The sequence below is a fragment of the Eschrichtius robustus genome, unplaced genomic scaffold (genome assembly GCF_028021215.1).
Source record: "Eschrichtius robustus isolate mEscRob2 unplaced genomic scaffold, mEscRob2.pri scaffold_281, whole genome shotgun sequence".
Taxonomy (NCBI): domain Eukaryota; kingdom Metazoa; phylum Chordata; class Mammalia; order Artiodactyla; family Eschrichtiidae; genus Eschrichtius; species Eschrichtius robustus.
Window position 1 is genome coordinate 146,675 of NW_027175262.1, and position 18,434 is coordinate 165,108.

At 57.4% G+C, this 18,434-nt stretch overlaps 1 protein-coding gene across 1 annotated transcript; it reads left to right on the plus strand.

The window, feature by feature from the left end:
- Window positions 1-503: 503 nt before the first annotated feature.
- ANO9 (anoctamin 9) lies at window positions 504-17,084 on the plus strand. Its single transcript, XM_068534365.1, has 24 exons — window positions 504-572; window positions 682-807; window positions 993-1,138; window positions 2,323-2,369; window positions 2,498-2,556; window positions 2,638-2,711; window positions 2,947-3,081; window positions 3,636-3,732; window positions 3,840-3,900; window positions 3,987-4,069; window positions 4,202-4,306; window positions 4,396-4,557; window positions 4,643-4,679; window positions 4,911-5,022; window positions 12,700-12,757; window positions 12,858-12,955; window positions 13,079-13,206; window positions 13,287-13,439; window positions 14,179-14,326; window positions 14,893-14,994; window positions 15,066-15,159; window positions 15,282-15,542; window positions 16,200-16,408; window positions 16,544-17,084. The coding sequence occupies exons 1-24, from the start codon at window positions 552-554 to the stop codon at window positions 17,082-17,084; spliced, it is 3,057 nt and encodes a 1,018-aa protein (XP_068390466.1). The 5' UTR covers window positions 504-551.
- Window positions 17,085-18,434: the final 1,350 nt, after the last annotated feature.

The following is an 18,434-nucleotide window of genomic DNA, read 5'->3' on the forward strand; positions in this document are numbered from 1 at the left end:
TTTTTCTGGGGGGCTGCACCAAGCGGCATTCGGGATCTCAGTTCCCCGACCAGGGGTTGAACCTGGGCCACGGCTGTGAAAGCACTGCATCCTAAACACTAGACAGCCAGGGAACTCCCACACCTGTGTTTTTAGAGCTGTCTGACCGTAAAATGTTTGCTACCAAATGGTGGAAGGTGGTGCCTCCTTGGTCACCTGGCCTGCGTTTTCCAGATGGTTCCCTAGCTCCATGTTTTCACCTTCTGAGTTCCTCTCTTTTGTGAAGTGCGCATGTGCATCTCTGGCCCATTTTAAACTGGGCTGTCTGCCTTTTCTTATGAATTCTGGGAGCTCTTTGTATATGTTTCCCAGCAAGCCTCTGCTGGCCATTTGTGCTGTAGCCTCAGTGCATGCACTTAGCCCCACCCGGAACTACCCCCTTGGTGCCAGAGCACCCAGCCCAGGAGGTGCTTGTCTGCTGCAATGAGCCCCGTCCTCTGTCTGCCCTTCACCCCCAGGGAGAAGAGAGCCTCCGGATCCTGGTGGGGACCGAAGGGGACAGCCTCCTGCTGATGGACATCAATACCACTGAGGTGAGTCTCTGCTCGAATCTCTCCTGGGCTTGGTCCCACCTACTGCCCCATGCCCCACACCTGGCCCGCCCTGGTCCCCAGCCCCAGTCCCCACACCTCCTTCTTCTAGACCGAGGCCTCTGCGCCATGGGACTATGTCCTTGTGGCTGATCGTTGCACCCAGAGAAACCCCACGCAGGTCCAGCGGCAGCAGCAGTTCCTGGAAGAGCTCGAGAGGAAGGGCTTCTGCTACAAGGTGGGCGGGCTGAGGGCTTCTCCCGGGCGCAGGGGTCGCGGGGGACTGGGCGGATCCCGGGGAGGTGTCTGGGGAGGTGGGCTGGGGCCTCGTGCAGGACTTGGAGGGGATAGGCCATTGGCTTTGGATGAAGGAGGAGGGTCCCAATGTGGAGTAGAGGGTCCCATGCTGCCCACCCCCCTCAGGTGAGGGAGGACCAGGAGAAGGTGTTCTTTGGGATCCGAGCTGACAACCGGGTCTTTGGCCGCTACCGCAGACTTCTCATGGAGCCCGAGGCTACCGCCCCCAGAGGGGAGCTGGCCGGGCCAACTTCCATCCCAGCCACCACCAGGTGAGAGGCTGGCCCAGAGTGGGGCCAGGAGGACCCCTGCCCCGCCACATGCCGGTCCAGACAGGCAGCAAGGCTCCCAGGAGTGGTCCCAGGGTGGAGGGCCCAGGGGGCAAGGGTCTGGGAGTCAGTTTCCAGGTCTGTAATACGGGAAGATGACAGTTCTCACCTCTTGGAGTGTTTGAAGGTTACATGTGACTGTGTCCCCCGGATGCAGAATAGAAACCAGCCTTAAAGGGTGGGCAGAATTTGGAGAGGCTGAGAGGATCCTCCCGGCTGTCCCTCCTAGGCTCTGAGGTCATCTCCCTGGATTCACGTCCTGACTTGTTTCCTCCAGACCAAATGCCCCTCCCTGGACATCTATCCCCTGCTTCCCAGGCACCCAACACCTCCTCTCTCTCTAAGCACCTGCTTCTCCCCACGCCGATCCTCTAGGCCTCCAAGCCAGCCCACCTGCCCTCCCCACAGCCCTCCTCCATCATCTTCCTGGCCCCAGCCCCGGCCCCCAGAACTCATCTGGGGCCCGATCAGGGAGACTAGCGAAGAACACTCCTGGAATTTGGATACGAGGCAGTGGAGGGGGGCTTTCTGTGAACACTGAAGGACTGGCTGGTCTTGGGAGGACACACGAATAGAGGCATCTTGATGGGGCCTGAGAGGAGCAGGCTGTGGGGAGTGCCCTGGGACGCTCAGGGGGCCGTGTCTCAGGAGGATGTTCCAGAGGAGCAGGACTGTATAGTCAGATGCCCGAATGTGCCACTTCCTGGCTGTGTGGCCTTGACCAAATTACTCACCCTCTCTGAGCTTCAGTCACCCCATAGGCAAAATGGCTCACAGGGGTGCAAAGAGGATTCGTGCACATAAAGAGTGTGCTCTCGACGTGTGGGGGCTCCAGGTGGGACGGGTGATTGGAGGTGGGAGGTCTGGGAGCGATCTGGGAGAGACTATTGCAGGGCTGAGCATCGGGGCCCTGGGAAGAGAGAGACCACCCTGAGGGCGGCCCACCTTGGAACCATGGCACAGCTAGACCCTGGGAGGATTTAAGGAGGTGGGCTCCCAGATGAGTCCTGGATTCTGGGCTCTGGTCAGGTGGTCAGGGCAGGTGGTCTGATGGCTCTGCTAGGACACAGAGGGGCCTGGGACCTGGCCAGATAGAGGGCCATCCTGAGCCAGCTCTTGTGTTCCAGAATCCGAATTGTCAACTTTGTGCTGAACAGCAAGATGGCAGCTGGTGGTAAGGAGTGGATGGGCAGGTGGCCTGTGCAGCAGCCCACCAGGAGGGGCAGTCACACGGGGAGAACGGGACAGGGTCCTCCCTCACCCCTCACTCCCTTCTGACCTGAGAATCCCTGTGACCACCAGACACGCTCCAGGATTTGGTGAAGGATGGGGTCTTTGAGGCCGGGTTTCCCCTACACAAGGTGAGGGGTGGGCCGGCTGGGAGAGGACCTGAGGGCAGGACCTGAGGCAAGAAGCTCTCACTGTCTGTCGCCTGTGCTCAGGGGGAGGAAGACCTAAAGAAGAAATGGGCCCGGTGGAGAAACATGTTCCAGCAGCAGCCAATTGGTGACATCAGGTACTACTGCCCCTCCGCGGACACACCTGCGCCCCCGCAGGCAGGCTGCGCCCCCCGCGGTTACACCCCCGCCTCCCGCAAACTGCTGTGCGGGCTCCCATTTAGACACACATTTAGATGCCCTCAGTACAGACGCTCATTGCCCGCCCCCGCATGTGGCATGCCCCACCCCGGCGTTGGCGCTGGACGGTCACCCCTGGTGGGAGTGGCCCTGACGGGGCGGCTGTGCCCCTAGGAACTACTTCGGTGAGAAGGTGGCCCTGTACTTCGCCTGGCTCGGCTGGTACACCTACATGCTGGTGCCCGCCGCGGTGGTGGGCCTCATCATCTTCCTGAGCGGGTTTGCCCATTTCGAAGCCAGCCAGATCAGGTGGGGCGGAGTCAGGCAAGGGACGGGACTTGGGGGGGGTGGGGGGGGTCAGGGAAGGGGCGGGGTTAGGGCGGGGTCGTGAAAGGGAGGGACTGAGGGTGGGGAGGAGTCAGGGAATGAGCGGGACTGGGGTGTGTAGGGTCATGGAGGGGGCGGGGTTGGGGCGGAGTCAGGGAGGGGGTGGGACTGAGGGGTTGGGTGGAGTCAGAAAGGGGCGTGGCTGGGGTGGGGTCGTGGAGGGGCGGGGTCGTGAAAGGGCGGGACTGGGGTGTGGTGGGTCACGGAAGGGGCGGGCCTGGGGTGTGTAGAGTCACGGAAGGGGCAGGGTTGGGGCGGGATCGTGAAGGGGGTGGGACTGAGGGTGGGTGGAGTCAGGGAAGGGGCGGGACTGGGGTGGGGTCATGGAGGGGCGGCGGGCTTGGGGCGGGATCGTGAAGGGGCGGGACTGAGGGTGGGTGGAGTCAGGGAAGGGGCGGCCTGGGGCGGGGTCCCCCAGGGGCCACAGGAGGGGCCACAGGAAAGCGCCGCCGACAACCCGGTCCCTGCACCGCCAGCAGGGAGATCTGTGAGGCCCACGACGTCTACATGTGCCCTCGCGGCGACCACAACCCCAGGTACCAGCGGCTCTCAGAAACCTGCGCCTTCGCCAAGGTTTGCGCCTGGGGGGCACTGCGACCGCTCGCCCGCGGGGAGAGGGGCCCAGGGGGTCCTCCCAGGGAAGGGAAGGCCGCCCCAGCCCCACGCGCCGCTCTCCCCAGCTCACCCACCTCTTCGACAACGAGGGCACCGTGCTGTTTGCCATGTTCATGGCGCTGTGGGGTGAGTCGCCGCGGCACCTGGGGGGCAGCCGAGCTCCACACGCAGCGGGGACACACCGTGAGGCCTCTGCTTTCTCCCGGCTGCAGCCACCGTGTTCCTGGAGTTGTGGAAGCGGGAGCGAGCCCGTGTGGTCCTGCAGTGGGACCTGTACGGGTGGGACGAGGACCAGGTGAGGCTGAGCCAGGTGACCAGGTCCAGGGTCCACACGAGTCTGCTGTGTCTGAGGGCGTCCCCATGTATGAGGCGCGGTTCCCGTGGGTGAGGGATCCCGTGTCTCAGGCGTGTCCGGTGCCGTCCACAGGAGGAAATGGCGCTGGGGCTCATTGCCTACCCTGACTACCAGCCCCGGCTGCACCAGCACTCCTACATGCGGAGTACCGTCATCCTGCTGCTGTCTCTGTTGATGGTACTTCTGGGGCGCCCCCGGTGGGGCTGGAGAGCAGGTGGGGCAGCCCCCTGAGGCCTACCCATCCTGGCCTCCCCGACCCCCGCCAGATCTGCCTGATGATAGGCATGGCCCACGTCCTGGTGATCTACCGCGTCCTGGCCGCTGCCCTTTTCAGCTCCGCCTTCCCCTTCCTGGGGGAGCAGGTGACCACGGCCGTGGTGGTGACCGGGGCCCTGGTTCACTACGTGAGCATCCTCGTCATGACCAAGGTTGGGGTCGGGGCAGGGCGAGGGTGCCGGTGGGGGTGAGGGTCTGCTGAGGTCCGAGGTGAGCCCTCCGTCTCCCCTCCCACAGATCAACAAATACGTGGCACTGAAGCTTTGCGACTTTGGTGAGAGGAGGGCCCCCCTGAGCCCCTCTCTGGCTACTGGAGGGAGGATTCAGGGTGGGGATCTTGGAGCCCTGGGGTGGGGGAAGGGGGCCCATGAGAGGGCAGGGGCTCGCACCTGGGAGACAGGTGGGGGTCGCAGGTGTCCCTGAGTTGTCAGGATAGGGACAGGCTGGGCGTGGGCTGTCATCGGGGTGAAGGATGGGGGAGGGACGGCCCCACATCTCATTCCAGAGAAGCCCAGGACCTTCTCGGAGCGAGAGAGCAAGTTCACCATCAAGTTCTTCACCCTGCAGTTCTTTGCTCACTTCTCCTCCCTTATCTACATCGCCTTCATCCTGGGCAGGTAAGGGGCACCTGCTCCCATATGCCTCCCTCTAACTCCTTTCTCTCCACCTTGAAAACGGAAATACCTATTCTTTTTCATTTTTAAAACAAATCATGCTCAGAACACGTGGAAACCCAGTATAGAAATATGTGAAGGAAGCCCACAGCGAACCCGCAACTGTCCAATCCTTGTCCTCAGAGATGACGCTGTAACTGTTTGTTGGGTCTTCCCAAACTTTTTTACACATTTAAGTCCACACACACGCACCTATTGACATGCGCGATTTTGTCGTGTAAATAACTGTATCTGCCTTACCCTGAAAACGTACTATGGGCATCTTCCATGTCTGCATGGGTGGTGAGGCTTTGTTTTTAAAACCATACTATGAGCATTCTTTTGTGGGATGTCCTTGAATTTATTTAACCACTTCAGTTGGTGGACATTTGGGTTAATTCCAGTTTTGAGGTTCATAAATAAAGCTGCAGGGGGCATCCCATGTAACACACATGCACATGCATATGCACACACATGCACACACTTCCCCTCACCTTCCTAATTAATGAAATGAACATTTTTGGTTCAATCAACATATCTTTTCTTGTCTTTTCTGAAGAAAATAATTCCTCTATGTGTTCTCTGTGTTTGTTCAAATGTTGTAAGTTACACACATACTGCCAATTAATCCCAAACTCTCTAGCAGAACTTCATTTATTTATTTATTTGCAAAATTTATCTATTCATTTATTTATTTATCTTTGTCTGCGTTGGGTCTTAAATGCTGCGTGCGGGCTTTCTCTAGTTGTGGCGAGTGGGGGCTACTCTTCGTTGAGGTGCGCGGGCTTCTCATTTCTCATTGCGGCGGCTTCTCTTGTTGCTGAGCACGGGCTCTAGGTGTGCGGGCTTCAGTAGTTGCGGCACACGGGCTCGGTAGTTGTGGCTCGCGGGCTCTAGAGCGTAAGCTCAGTAGTTGTGGCGCACGGGCTTAGTTGCTCCACGGCATGTGGGATCTTCCCGGACCAGGGCTCGAACCCGTGTCCCCGGCACTGGCAGGCCGATTTTTAACCACTGCGCTACGAGGGAAGTCCCTCTAGAAGAACTTTAGAAGAAACCAACTCCTGCCAGTATGTTCAAAGACATCATGAGGTCCTTGGAGATGCCCTCGTGGCATCTGTCCCCTTCTCCTGGGGCTGTGCTTGGCCCCTGCATCCTGGGAAGGCCCTTACTCTCTGCCGTGTAGGATCCCAAGTTTTCCAGCGGCTTCCTGTGAAAGGGCACATGGGAAATCATATGTGCTGAGTTTCCTCTTTATTGGGGGCCTGACTGAGCGTCTACTGGGGAAAGAATTCTAAGTTGGATATGGTTTTCCTCAGACTTCCGGAGGATATTTTGGTTTCCGCCTTCCAGTGTTCTGTCCGCAAGTCTGGCGTTGATGTTCTTCCGACTCTCTGTGCGTCTTCTCACTGTCCCCCATCTTCTGAAATTTCTCAGCCGTGTGACTTGGTGGGTCTTTTTCATTCGACATGCTTCGGTAATTCACATCTCTCTCCTCCACACGCCAACTTTCCTCTCTCTGCTGGATGATTTCCACCGTCACGCAAACATGCTGTCACAGTTCTTTCTGCAAGTCTTCTCACCGGCGTATCCGGTTTCTGGTTCTCCCGCCTCGCGCCTCTCCCTCCCCGGTACTCTCGCTGCCTCCTGGCGCTGACCTTTGCTCTCCTGCTGACCTCGGGACGTCGCCTGGCCCAGAGCCCTGGTCCCTCAGACTCCGCTCTTCCCTTGCTCCCCCTGCATAGCCGTCGCCACCCAGGACGTGCCGCACATTTATTTGTTCACTGTCTCTCTCAGAAATGGCAGCTCCCCAGGGCGGAGAGTAGGGCGCTTGTCCTTTGCTGAATGCTCAGCTCCTGCAGCCGGCCAGGCAGAATCAATGCTGGTCAAACGGAAAGAGATTACCGGGTACTCACTGGGCCTGGAGCCTCAGGGCCTTCGGTTCTGAGAGATTTTCTCATGTATCTGAAAGCCTCCTGCTTCGGCTCCCTCTCCTCCCTTCTGAGGAATTCTTTTTGTTTGGAAATTGGACCTTCTGAATTGATCATCTACTTTTCTTCGCTTTTTTTCTCCCATTCTTGTTCCAGTTTCTTGGAGTTTTTCTCAGCTGTTTTCCAGCCCTTCTACTGAACGTTCCGCTTCCGCTTATGTTCTTAATCTCAGAGCACTCCTGTTGACATTTGCAGATTCTTCACAGCCTCCTCTTCATGTCACCTGGACACCAGGGCTTTTCTTGTCTGAGGATGTGGCCTCTTTTTTTCCCTTCTACTCTGGCATTTCTTCTGTTCCTTTCGAGTTTCTTCTATGCTCTTTCTTTGATTGGTGTCTGATTCTGATGTTAGAGACCCCCCCCCCCCCTGCCCCCCGCTTAGATGTCTTCTATTCTTGGCCACCTGTCTGTAACTGAGGAAGGCATGTGCCAGTGGCTTTGCTCTGGACCACGTGTCTCCTGTCGGGACCTCTTGCTGTGTCGGTTCCTGAAGGGGAATCCCTGGTCTCCTGCCTGGAGGCAGAAGGATGGCCATCAGTATGCTGGGAGCCCAGCTGGGGAAGGGACAGTGTGGGGTCTCAGTGTCCATTGGCCCAATCCTGCGATCTGAGTCTTTGGTTGTTCAACCCCCTAGAAATGTCTTTGTCTTCTTGTGTGTGTGTGTGTTGTGGGGGGGGATTAGGGGTTGGATAGGAGGCCCAGGGGTTCAGCCGGGCCTGCATCCCATCCAGTGGGTGCCCCCAAGCTACCAGAGGTGCCCAAGTCCTGAGGTGTTCCAGGCTCTTGGGCAGGGTTGCGTTGCTGTTCAGACGTCCGCCCTGCAGGCTTAGATCCAGCTTGATGTCTCGAGTGGGCTGCAGGCCTCTCCAGTTCCCTTCCATCTCCGAGGTGATGCCTGGCAGGGGGTGTGAGCAGTCAGCCATTTCATCTGGGAGTCGGCAGTGCACATTTACATTGAGAGACATTGCTAAAGCACCCTCCAAAAACGCTGTGCTGACTCACAAAGCCACGCACTGTGTACGTGACTGCACACTCCATGTTGGTCTGATGAACAAAGACTTTTCATCCTTAAAGGTGTGTTATTAAAACCTATTAGTGAGAATCCAGCATCTTTCCAGATATTTTTTGGCCATTAAATTTCTTTTCCTATAAGTTGTTCACATCATCTGAGCATTTTTATAACATCAAGGTCAAGTGGATTCTCTTCTGACTCTATCAGTTTCTTAAAATCATGTCATATTTTACTTTGCTTCTTATTTGACCATTTCTTTGTTGTACAGCTCTTTATTTTTCCTGTTGTTTTTAATTGCCTTTTTTTCCCCCTTGCATGTCTTTATCTTGTCAAGGTTATCCAGCCTCTCCATGTCAAACTGTCTATTGCATGGAGTCTCTTTTCTCCCAGAGACCCTCTATTCTCCCCACACTGGGCTGCTGGCTGTCCGTGCCTCCTGCATACCTGTCTTCCTGGGACTTCAATCTGCTGCTTTCCTGGGTTAAGACCATCATTTCCTGGACTCCCAAGCCTCTTTCTTTCTTGATTTTTGCTTTCATTTATTCTGAGAAGGTATATCAGAGAGGTAAACTCTCTGAATTCATGTATGTCTAAAGGTGTCATGTTCTACTGTTGCACAAGATAGACATGGCTGGGTATAGATATCTAACTTCAAAACAATTTTCCCTTCTAGAACTTTAAAGACATTGCTCTGTTGTCTTTGAACATGCAAAATGGATGATAAGAAGTGTGCAGAAAATCCGATTTTTGTTTCTTCCCAGTTGACCTAGAAGCTTTAGGATCTTCTCTTTAAACAGGGGAACAATCTAGGGTGGGTCTTTTCTTCATGCACTGTGCTGGGTAATTGGCACCTTCCAGTGAAAAAACCCACGTCCTACTTAGGCTCACTACATCATCTTCTTTTTTTCCTTAGGTTTTTTTTTTTTTTTTTTTTTTTAAGTTTTATTGGAGTGTGGTTGCTTTACAGTGTTGTGTTAGCCTCCACTGCACAACAGAATGAATCAGCCGTACACATACAGATACCCCTCCCTGTTGGACTTCCCTCACATTTAGGTCACCACAGTGCATTAGGTAGAGTTCCCTGTGCTATACAGTATGTTCCCATCAGCTGTCTATTTTATACATAGTGTCAATAATGTATATGTGTCAGTCCCAGTCGCCCAATTCCTCCCACCCCACCCCTTTCCCTCTTGGTATCCACACATTTGTTCTCTACGTCTGTGTCTCTGTTTCTGCTTTGCATATAAGATCATCTATACCATTTTTCTAGGTTCCACATATATGCATTATTATATGATATTTTTCTCTTTCTGACTTACTTCACTCTGTATGCCACTCTCTAGGTCCATCCACGTCTCCACAAATGACCGCATTTCATTCCTTTTTATGGCTGAGTACTTTTCCATTGTATATATGTACCACATCTTCTTTATCCATTCCTCTGTTGATGGACATTTAGGTTGCTTCTGTGTCCTGGCTATTGTAAATAGTGCTGCTGTGAACATTGGGGTGCATGTGTTTTGTTTTTTTTTTTTTTAAATTTATTTATTTATTTTTGGGTGTGTTGGGTCTTTGTTTCTGTGCGAGGGCTTTCTCTAGTTGTGGCAAGCGGGGGCCACCCTTCATCGCGGTGCGCAGGCCTCTCACAGTCGCGGCCTCTCTTGTTGCGGAGCACAGGCTCCAGACGCGCAGGCTCAGTAGTTGTGGCTCACGGGCCCAGTTGCTCCGCGGCATGTGGGATCCTCCCAGACCAGGGCTCGAACCCGTGTCCCCTGCATTGGCAGGCAGATTCTCAACCACTGCGCCACCAGGGAAGCCCGTGTTTTTTTGAATTATGGTTTTCTCTGGGTATATGCCCAGTAGTGGGATTGTTGGTTCAGGTGGTAGTTCATTTTTAGTTTTTTGGGTTTTTTTTCCTTAGGTTTTTAAAAATATTTTTTCCCCCTCTGCTCTCTATGGAATGCCTGGTCCTCTTGGGTTTCTTATCTTTTTCTCTCATATATTCCATCTCTGTGTCTTTACATTCCACATCTGGAGAGATTTCCTTCACTTTGTCTTTTTGCCTTTTTTTTTTAAATGTTTATTTATTTATTTATTTGGCTGCACCGGGTCTTAGTTGTGGCACGTGGGATCTTTAGTTGCGGCATGTGAACTCTTAGTTGTGGCATGTGGGATCTAGTTCCCTGACCAGGGATCGAACCCAGGCCCCCTGCATTGGGAATGCGGAGTCTTAGCCACTGGACCACCAGGGAAGTCCCTGTTTTCTTTTTTTAAGTTTAACAGTTAAAGTCTTAATTTCCAAGAGGGTTTTTATTTTCTTTATCCTTTTTTTTTTTTTTTATAGTGTCCTTTTCTTGTTTCCGTAGATACAGTACTTTCTTGAGGATATCAATGTTCTTTTTTCCCCTTAAGTTCTCATCTGTTTCCTCATTATCTCATTTCCTAAAGGGTCCATCTTCCTGTTCTTTTATCGTAGTCCTTCTCTTTTGTACAGCTGGTTTTCCTCGTGACTGAAGATTTGTAGCTGTCCGTTCATACTGAAGGATGAAGGACTGAGTTGGTTTTCCCTGGCAGGATGGGATATGTCTTTATAATAACTCACGTCTACTGACATTCACCCATTCTGTCCTAAGGGCCTCACATTCATCAGCTCTAATCTGCACAACAGCCCTGTGGGGTAGGGACTCTCTACACCCCATTTCACAGATGAGTAGACCGAGGCACAGAAAGGTTAAGAAACTAGCTCAGGGTCGTACAGTCAGCAGTTGGTGGGGCAGATAGAAGCCTGAGTCTGGCGCCTTCTGTGTACTGCCCCTACATGTGGCATCCCTGGGAAAAGAAGGCAAAAGCCTATGCAGTCACTCGTGTTTCTCTGGAGGCGGTTTCTTTTTTGTCACGAAGGTTATCAGTGTGTCTCTTTATAGTTCCTGTTTTTCATGCCGTGCTCAAAAAGGCCTCCCCTCCTCAACATTAAAAACATGTTCAGCTGTGATTTCCCTTAGATGCTTATGGTTTCAACATTTTAAACATTTAAATCTTTGATTCACAAGGAATTTGTTTTGCTGCAGGTGGCAAAGGAGGGAAGCCTGTTTTGTTGTTTTCCAAGTGACAGCCGGTTGTCCCCAAACCATTTGTTGACTGTTCCATCACCACCACCACCCTTCTGTCACACACCAAGTTCCGTCATTCACTTGAATATTTTGGTGTTTCGTGGATTCTGATAATTTTAGTCTAGTACCTTTCTGTGTAATTATTACTGTTATGCTTTCCTGTCAGATAGGTCTAGCATTAATTTTCTCTTCTTTTTCACTTTTCCTTTTTTGTAGTTATTTACATGTTTACTCTTCTAGGTGAATTTTAAAATAACGTTTGCCAAACTCCATCAAAATTCTGTGGGATTTAGCTTAAGATTGCAGTGAAATTATACATTCTTTTAGGGAGAATTGACATAGATACTGTATTAATTTTCTATTGCTGACCACAGCTTAGTGGCTTTAAACAACACACATTATATACAGTTCTCGAGGCCAAGAGTCCAAAATGGGTCTCACTGGGCTAAAATCAAGGGGTCAGCAGGGCTGTGTTCTGTCTGCAGGCCCTTGGGGAGAGTCCATACTCTTGCTTTTTTCAGCTTCTAGAGGTTGCCTGGCCCCTTCCTCCTGTGTCTGCAAAGCCAGTGGTGTCAGGCTGAGTCCTTCTCATCCTGCCATCTCTCTGGCTCTCCCTCTTACTCATTTAAGGGCTCTGGTGATTACAATGGGCACACCCAGATAATCCAGGATTATCTCATTTTCAGGTCAGCTGACTAGCAACCTTAATACCAGCTGCCATGTCAGATAGCATATTCACAGGTTCCAGGAAGTAGGATGTGGTATCTTTGGGGGCCTGTCATTCCGTCTGTCACAAAAATACAAGCCTAAGTTTTTCTATCGAAGAACAAGCTCTCTCTATTCCAGTCTTGTTTTAATGTTCTTTAGCTGTGTTATAGTTTTCTTCTTATGGGTCCCCCAGATTTCCTGCGAATTTCACTCTATTTTATAGTTTTTGCTGCTATCTGCGACAGATATTTCCTCCTGCTACATTTCTCAGTGGTTTTGTTGCATCTAGGAAAGCAAAAGGGAGTTGAGCTTGATATCAATTTTATATCCACTCTGAGCATTTTTCAGTAGATTTATCTGCCCAATCGTTCAGTTCATTTATTTTGGCTTCCCAGATATATCATCGTGTTTTCTACAACAAGTTTTTCCTTTGCAGAGTTACACTATTCTGGAATAGCAGCTGTCATGAACTGTAACAGGAGCGCTTGCAGGATTTCAGCATTGAGCATGAGTCCAGCGTTTGGTTTAATGTACCTTTTTAATCATGGAAATCAGGCGATTTAAGCACAAAGTAGCCCTGTGTGCACAGTTACCATGGGGAGAAACTGAGGCCCCTCCTCACGGCCTTTTCTGAGCTTGTGAACAGCTGAGAGGTCCCCTGCGGTCCTGCGCGCCCGCAGGCCTGTCTGGGTGCAAACGGTGCGTCCAGCACCCAGCCTCTGCTCACCTGCAGGGCGGGTCTCCTTCCTTCCCCTCCAGGCCCCACTGCTCCCCGACTCCCACTCCTGTCCTGCCCCCTCTCTCAGCCTCGCTGCCCTTCCCAGGATCAACGGTAACCCCGGGAAGTCCGTGCGCCTGGCAGGGCTGTGGAAGCTGGAGGAGGTCAGTCTGTCCGGAGGCCTTACTGCCCTCTTCCTGAACTGCCCCAACCCCCTGGTCAGCCCCAGGCCCCGTGCCTGACCTCCCGCCCTTGCCCCCGCAGTGCCATCTCAGCGGCTGCATGATGGACCTGTTCGTGCAGATGGCCATCATCATGGGTCTGAAACAAACGCTCAGCAACTGCATGGAGTACCTGGGCCCGTGAGGACCACCCTCCCTCCCGGGGCGCCACCCTCACCGCAGGACCCCACCTCCCAGAGCCAGCGGTCCCGAGGGGCCCTCAGCCCCCCTCCCCGTGCCCCACCCGCTCCTCCTCGCCCGCAGGTGGCTGGCCCACAAGTGTCGCTCGATGCGAGCCACGTCCCAGGACCCCGAGCTGAGGCACTGGCAGCGCAACTACCGCCTGAACCCGGTCAACACCTTCAGCCTGTTCGGCGAGTTCATGGAGATGAGTACGCGGGGCGGGGCCGGGGGCCGCTGGGCGGAGGGGCGGCGCCGCGCGGGGGCCCACGGTGACGACCCGCACCCCCAGTGATCCAGTACGGCTTCACCACCGTCTTCGTGGCCGCCTTCCCGCTCGCCCCGCTGCTGGCGCTCTTCAGCAACCTCGCGGAGATCCGCCTGGACGCCATCAAGATGGTCCGGCTGCAGCGGCGCCTGGTGCCCCGCAAGGCCAAGGACATCGGTCAGGGGCCCGACGGGGCGGCCGGAGGGCGGGCGCTCCAGCCAGGGGACGGGAGCGGCGAGGCGCGCTGGGGCCACGCCAGCCCCCTTGAAACCACCGCTCCAAGCCATGGGGGCAGGGCTCAGGCCCCAGGAAGAGGCGGGGCTGGCAGGCACCTCGCCGGCCGCTCCGCCCCCAGGCGTCCCACTGAAGGGCCAGCAGCCGTCCTGCGGGGGCCGTGCGCAACGGCTTGACTCTCGGGGAGCTGGGGGAGAGGGGTCCGGCAGCTGGGGGCAGGCACTGAGAGCCGGCGGCCTTAGTCACCTAGACTGGCCTTGCTGAGGTGCACGGGTGTCAGGGATGCAGCGAGGAGATGCGGTGTTGGACACAGGCAGTGGGAGAGAGAAGTGTGAGGGAGGCCTCAGTCTTGGGACCAGGTTAAGGGGGTCTGCCCTGCGGAGGGGACCCAGGAGGTGGAGCAGGCCTGGGGGCAGCTGAAAGGTTCAGGCATAAGATGGGGGGGCGGAGACCTGAGCCCCTCCCTGTCCATGTCAAGAAGAGGGGTGCAGGAGAGCGGAGGCCGCTGATTGTTGGCCTTGGCCCAGGTCTTCCTCATCAGGGACCTGGCCCTGCGGCTGCCACAAGCAGAGGCATGATGAGGCCCTTGACCATCCAGGCTCCCAGCTTCGGGGGATCAGAGGCGGGGGGGGGGGGTGGGGGCAGGGAGACAGTGTAGGCCTCACCCCCTGCCGTGGCCCAGGGACCTGGCTGCAGGTGCTGGAGATAATCGGCGTGCTGGCGGTCATTGCCAACGGGATGGTCATCGCCTTCACATCTGAGTTCATCCCCCGAGTGGTGTACAAGTACCGCTATGGCCCGTGCCGACAGGGGGCCCACCCTGCAGTCGAGTAAGGGGACACAGCCCCTGGGGGAGCCTCAAACTGTCCAGAGACCCCTGGGAAACTGGCCCAACCATGGCCCAGCCCCAGGGGACCCCAGGGAAGGGCTCCATGCTAACAGTATTGCCTGGGGTGGGCTGCCCTCCCGCAGCAACCTGCAGACCTTGGGTGGACCCCGGGAGTGCTGACTGGGACCCCAGTAGGGGATTAACGTCCCAGAACCAGCTGTTTTCTGAGCAAGTGATACTGGAATGGCTCCCCTTCCAAAGGCAGACCCTTAATGGTCTGCATGCTGTCCTCATCCAGTTCCTCCAGCCCTGCAGGGGGGTAGGTCTCCAGGGGTCTCCCCCAGGAAGGCTGGCAAGGAAGCCTCGGCCCCTGGCAAGGAAGGCAGGTGGTGGCACCTGCAAGTCCCTTCAGCCTCCCCCAGGGGCCCCTCTCCCATGTACAGAGATGAAGGAGGGGGTCTGCGCTGTGGCCCACCCTGATGGCCCCCACCAGGCAGGGGTCGGTTCCAAGCCAGCACCCCAGAAGCCTGAAGGGACCACACCAAACTCCTCTCCCCCTCCCCCCAGCTGCCTCACGGGCTATGTCAACCACAGCCTGTCCGTGTTCTACACCAAGGACTTCCAGAATCCTGTCGAAATAGAGGGCTCAGAGAATGTGACCGAGTGCAGGTTTGGACCCCCATCCCCTGTGAGCACCCTCTGAACTCCTGACCCCTGACCTCAGGTGCTCCCCACCCCAGGTACCGGGACTATGGCGCCGCTCAGAACTCCAACTTCACTGAGCAGTCTTGGTTCCTCCTGGCCATCCGCCTGGCCTTCCTCATCCTCTTCGAGGTGAGCCAACACTGGGCACGGGCCCCAGGGCAGGGCAGCTCTCTCCAGCCCTCCCTGGGCCCCTGCCCCCTAAAGTCCCTGCTCAGCGCATCTTCACCTCCCCACTCCGCCCCTCCTCCCAGCACGTGGCCTTATGCGTCAAGCTCATTGCTGCCTGGTTTGTGCCTGATGTGCCTCAGTCGGTGAAGAATGAAGTCCTGAAGAAGAAGCACCAGAGACTTGGGGAGGCGGGGCTGCCGGGGCCTGGGGTGGGGCCTGGCCCTGAGTCCCGAAGTACCGGAGACTCCGGCCTGAGAGCACAGACGTGGAGTGGGCCCAGAGCCGGTCAAGAGGCCAAGACGCAGAGCTGCTGCCACCACCGCCCACCCCAGCCCTGGCTGTGTGTGTGTGTGGGCGGGCTTTAAGAAGACCCGCGTATATGTGGGGGTCCTGGGAGCCCCTGTATGTTTGGGGTGTCTGTGAGCTGCACACCTGCCCATGGTCTGTGAGGCCTGTTCCACCTGTGACGGCTCAGGCTTGGTACTGCCTGACTTGAACTCTGAGTGACCCCTGCCACCCAGAGAACTGGGGCGGGGGTGGGGGGGGAGGGGGTCTTCTCATGCCGTCTCGACAGGAAAACTGGCTCAGTTTCCTGGGCCCCAGATCCTGCCCCACCCCACTGGCTCCCCTCAACCAGCAGAGTTTTCTCTAATAAAACTGCTTTGTGTTAATTTCTGGGCTTCTGGCCGATTACGTCTGCCCTCAGGGCTGGCTGGGAAACTGAGGCCGTGATGGGGAAAGGCCCGGAATGTGGTAGCCTCCGCCCTCCTCTGGTTTTCCGTGGGCCTCCAAGTGCGGGGTGCCTTACAGAGGTCTTACCCTCCCTGCACCTATAGAGTTTAGGAGCGGGAGTCAAGGCAGGCTTCCTAGAGGAAGACAAAGAGCTTGGGAGGAGGGGCAGAACCGCACCAGGTGCTCCTGGGGACGGTGGAATTTCCGAGGAGTTCCTGGGGCACCGAGACTCTCCGGGCTGGTCGGGCCGGTTTGGCCTCTGCCCCCAGGCGCGGCGGCCGCGGCTCCAGGGGGCCGAGCGCAGGACTGTCTTGAACAACAGCCTGAGGCTCGAAGCAGGACAGTTGGGTCCGCCCTCGCCCCAGCTGCTGGGCGGGGCTGCACCTGCCACCATCGCTGGGGCTGTCGCCGCTGCGCACCTGGCCCAGGTGAGCCGCTCCACCCTCGCGGCCGCGCAAGCCCCGGGTCTTGGCAGCAGGTGAGTGGCGACCGCGGCTCCCACCTGCGGAGGTGAGTGGAGGTCACCGGCTCCCGGGAGCCAGAACCGGGACTGGAGCTTGGGGGGCCGAGGCGCCCTTTGCCCCGGGGAGCCTCTGGGCCGTGGCGGGTGCAGCTCCGCAGGAAGCGCCTCGGAGCCGAGCCCACTGCCCGCGTCGCCCGAGCTCACCCTCGTTCCGGCCCCTCCGGCCTTGCGGGGGCGAGGGCCGCTCTTCCCGCTCCGCCCGACTTGGCCCTCGGCCAGGAGAGGGAAGAGGCGCGCCCAGGCGCGGAGGGATCCCGCCTCCGCCCCAAAGTCGGAGCCCAGGCCCGAGGCCTCCCAGGGCGCCGGGGGCGGACGGAGAAACCTGCTGCGGCCGCAGCGCACCTGTGTCCGGACGGAGCTACAGCCGTCCGCGCGCCCCGCCCTTCCGCGCGCGCCCCCGACCTGCGCGCCCCCGCGCCCCCCAAACGTGCGCGCCCTGCCCGGCTCACCCCACCCAGAGGGCGGGGGTACTAACGCCCCTCCGGGAAGGCGGAGCGCGGGTGTGGGGTGTGTGGCGGGCCCGGGGGTGCAGGAGGGGGCCTCTCGGCTCGCGGGGCCACAGCGCTTTGTGCAAGTTCTTTCCTTCGGGACACCACGCGCCAGGGGCAGAGGGGCCGCCGGTCCCAGATGAGGGGGGGTCGCTCAGAGACTGGGATGCTGAGCAGCAAATCAGACGGCTGGGCGCCTGGGGACAAGGCGCGGGCGCGCGCCCGGCGGCCAGGCCGACGCCGAGGCTCCGGGGAGGTGGAGGGCCCGCGTGAGGCCGGAGGGTGGGCGGGCCTCGGGCTCTCTAGGAACCGCGCGGGTGCGGCCGAGCGCGGTGGGCGGTGCGGGGGGCGGGCTCGGATTCGGAAGGGCTGTTCTCAAGAGTGCCTGAGGCGACGTGGGGTTTTCTGCTCACTTTGGGGAGTGGGCCTGGGGGACAAGGGAGGGTGAGGGTGGACGTCAGCAAAGGGGCGGGGCGCCCAGCCGCGGCTGTGAGGTGGTGGTGCGGGTGGGCTTGCAGAGCGGCAGGCAGTCTGGCAGGAGCTTTGAGAGGCAGCAAAGCAGCTGGGGACACCAGGGAGAACTGGCTCTTTGCCTCCTGCCTGGGCGCTCCCTGGCAGGCCACTGAGTGCTGGCGGCCACTAGCCTGTCCCGCAGGTGCTTTTGCTGCTCACTCAGCCTCACGGCCCGCTGGGGCGCCTCGGAGGAGCTGCGGCTCGGTGGGGAAGCGGTGCAGTCAGGACTTCTTCCAGTTCTGTTGCACCCTGAGCCCAAGATGCACCATCGTCCAAGGGTCTTGGAGGCCACGGGGCGGGGGGCGTTGAGCAGGGGGCTTGGACAGGGTCAGATTAAGGATGTAGGAAAGCTGACGCTGCAGTGAGGGTGCTCTGCCCCTGGGGGGTGAGGGCAGGGACAGGGACCACAGGGGACGCTGCCTGATTGCTGTGGGCAGCGCCATGAGCCGCCAGTGCTGGGCCCCGAGTTCCAGGTCAGTCCGGGATGGGCGTGCGGGGCAGTCTGTTGTGAGCACAGGAGATGTCGGCTCTCCCCCACCTGGGCTCAGAGCTGGGAGCCTTGCGGAGGCCTCCTGTTTGCTTCCTTATCTAGAAGAGAGGGCTTAAGGTCCGTGTGATACCCCAGCGCCCAGGTAACTGCTCACCATTTGGGGGCTACACCTGGGAGGTGGACAGGGAGGGGGCCAGAGAGCCCTGCTCAAGGGCCCGTTATTGGTGAGAGTTTCCACAGGAGCCCCACCCATCACCCTGGCAGGTCAGAGGTCAGAGATACATCGGGGCTGCTCACTGGGGCCAGGGGAGCTACGTGGAGACCACCCCCCTTCTCCTGGGTGTTGGGACCGTAGGGAGTGTCCAGGAAGCAGGCCGTACTGCCCAGCTCCTCATGCGTGTGCAGGACGGCCCTGACTGGGGGTCCGCTGGCCAGGACCCCCACATATCACCGTGGCCCCCAGCCCTTCTGCCACCTCCCCGCTCGCCCA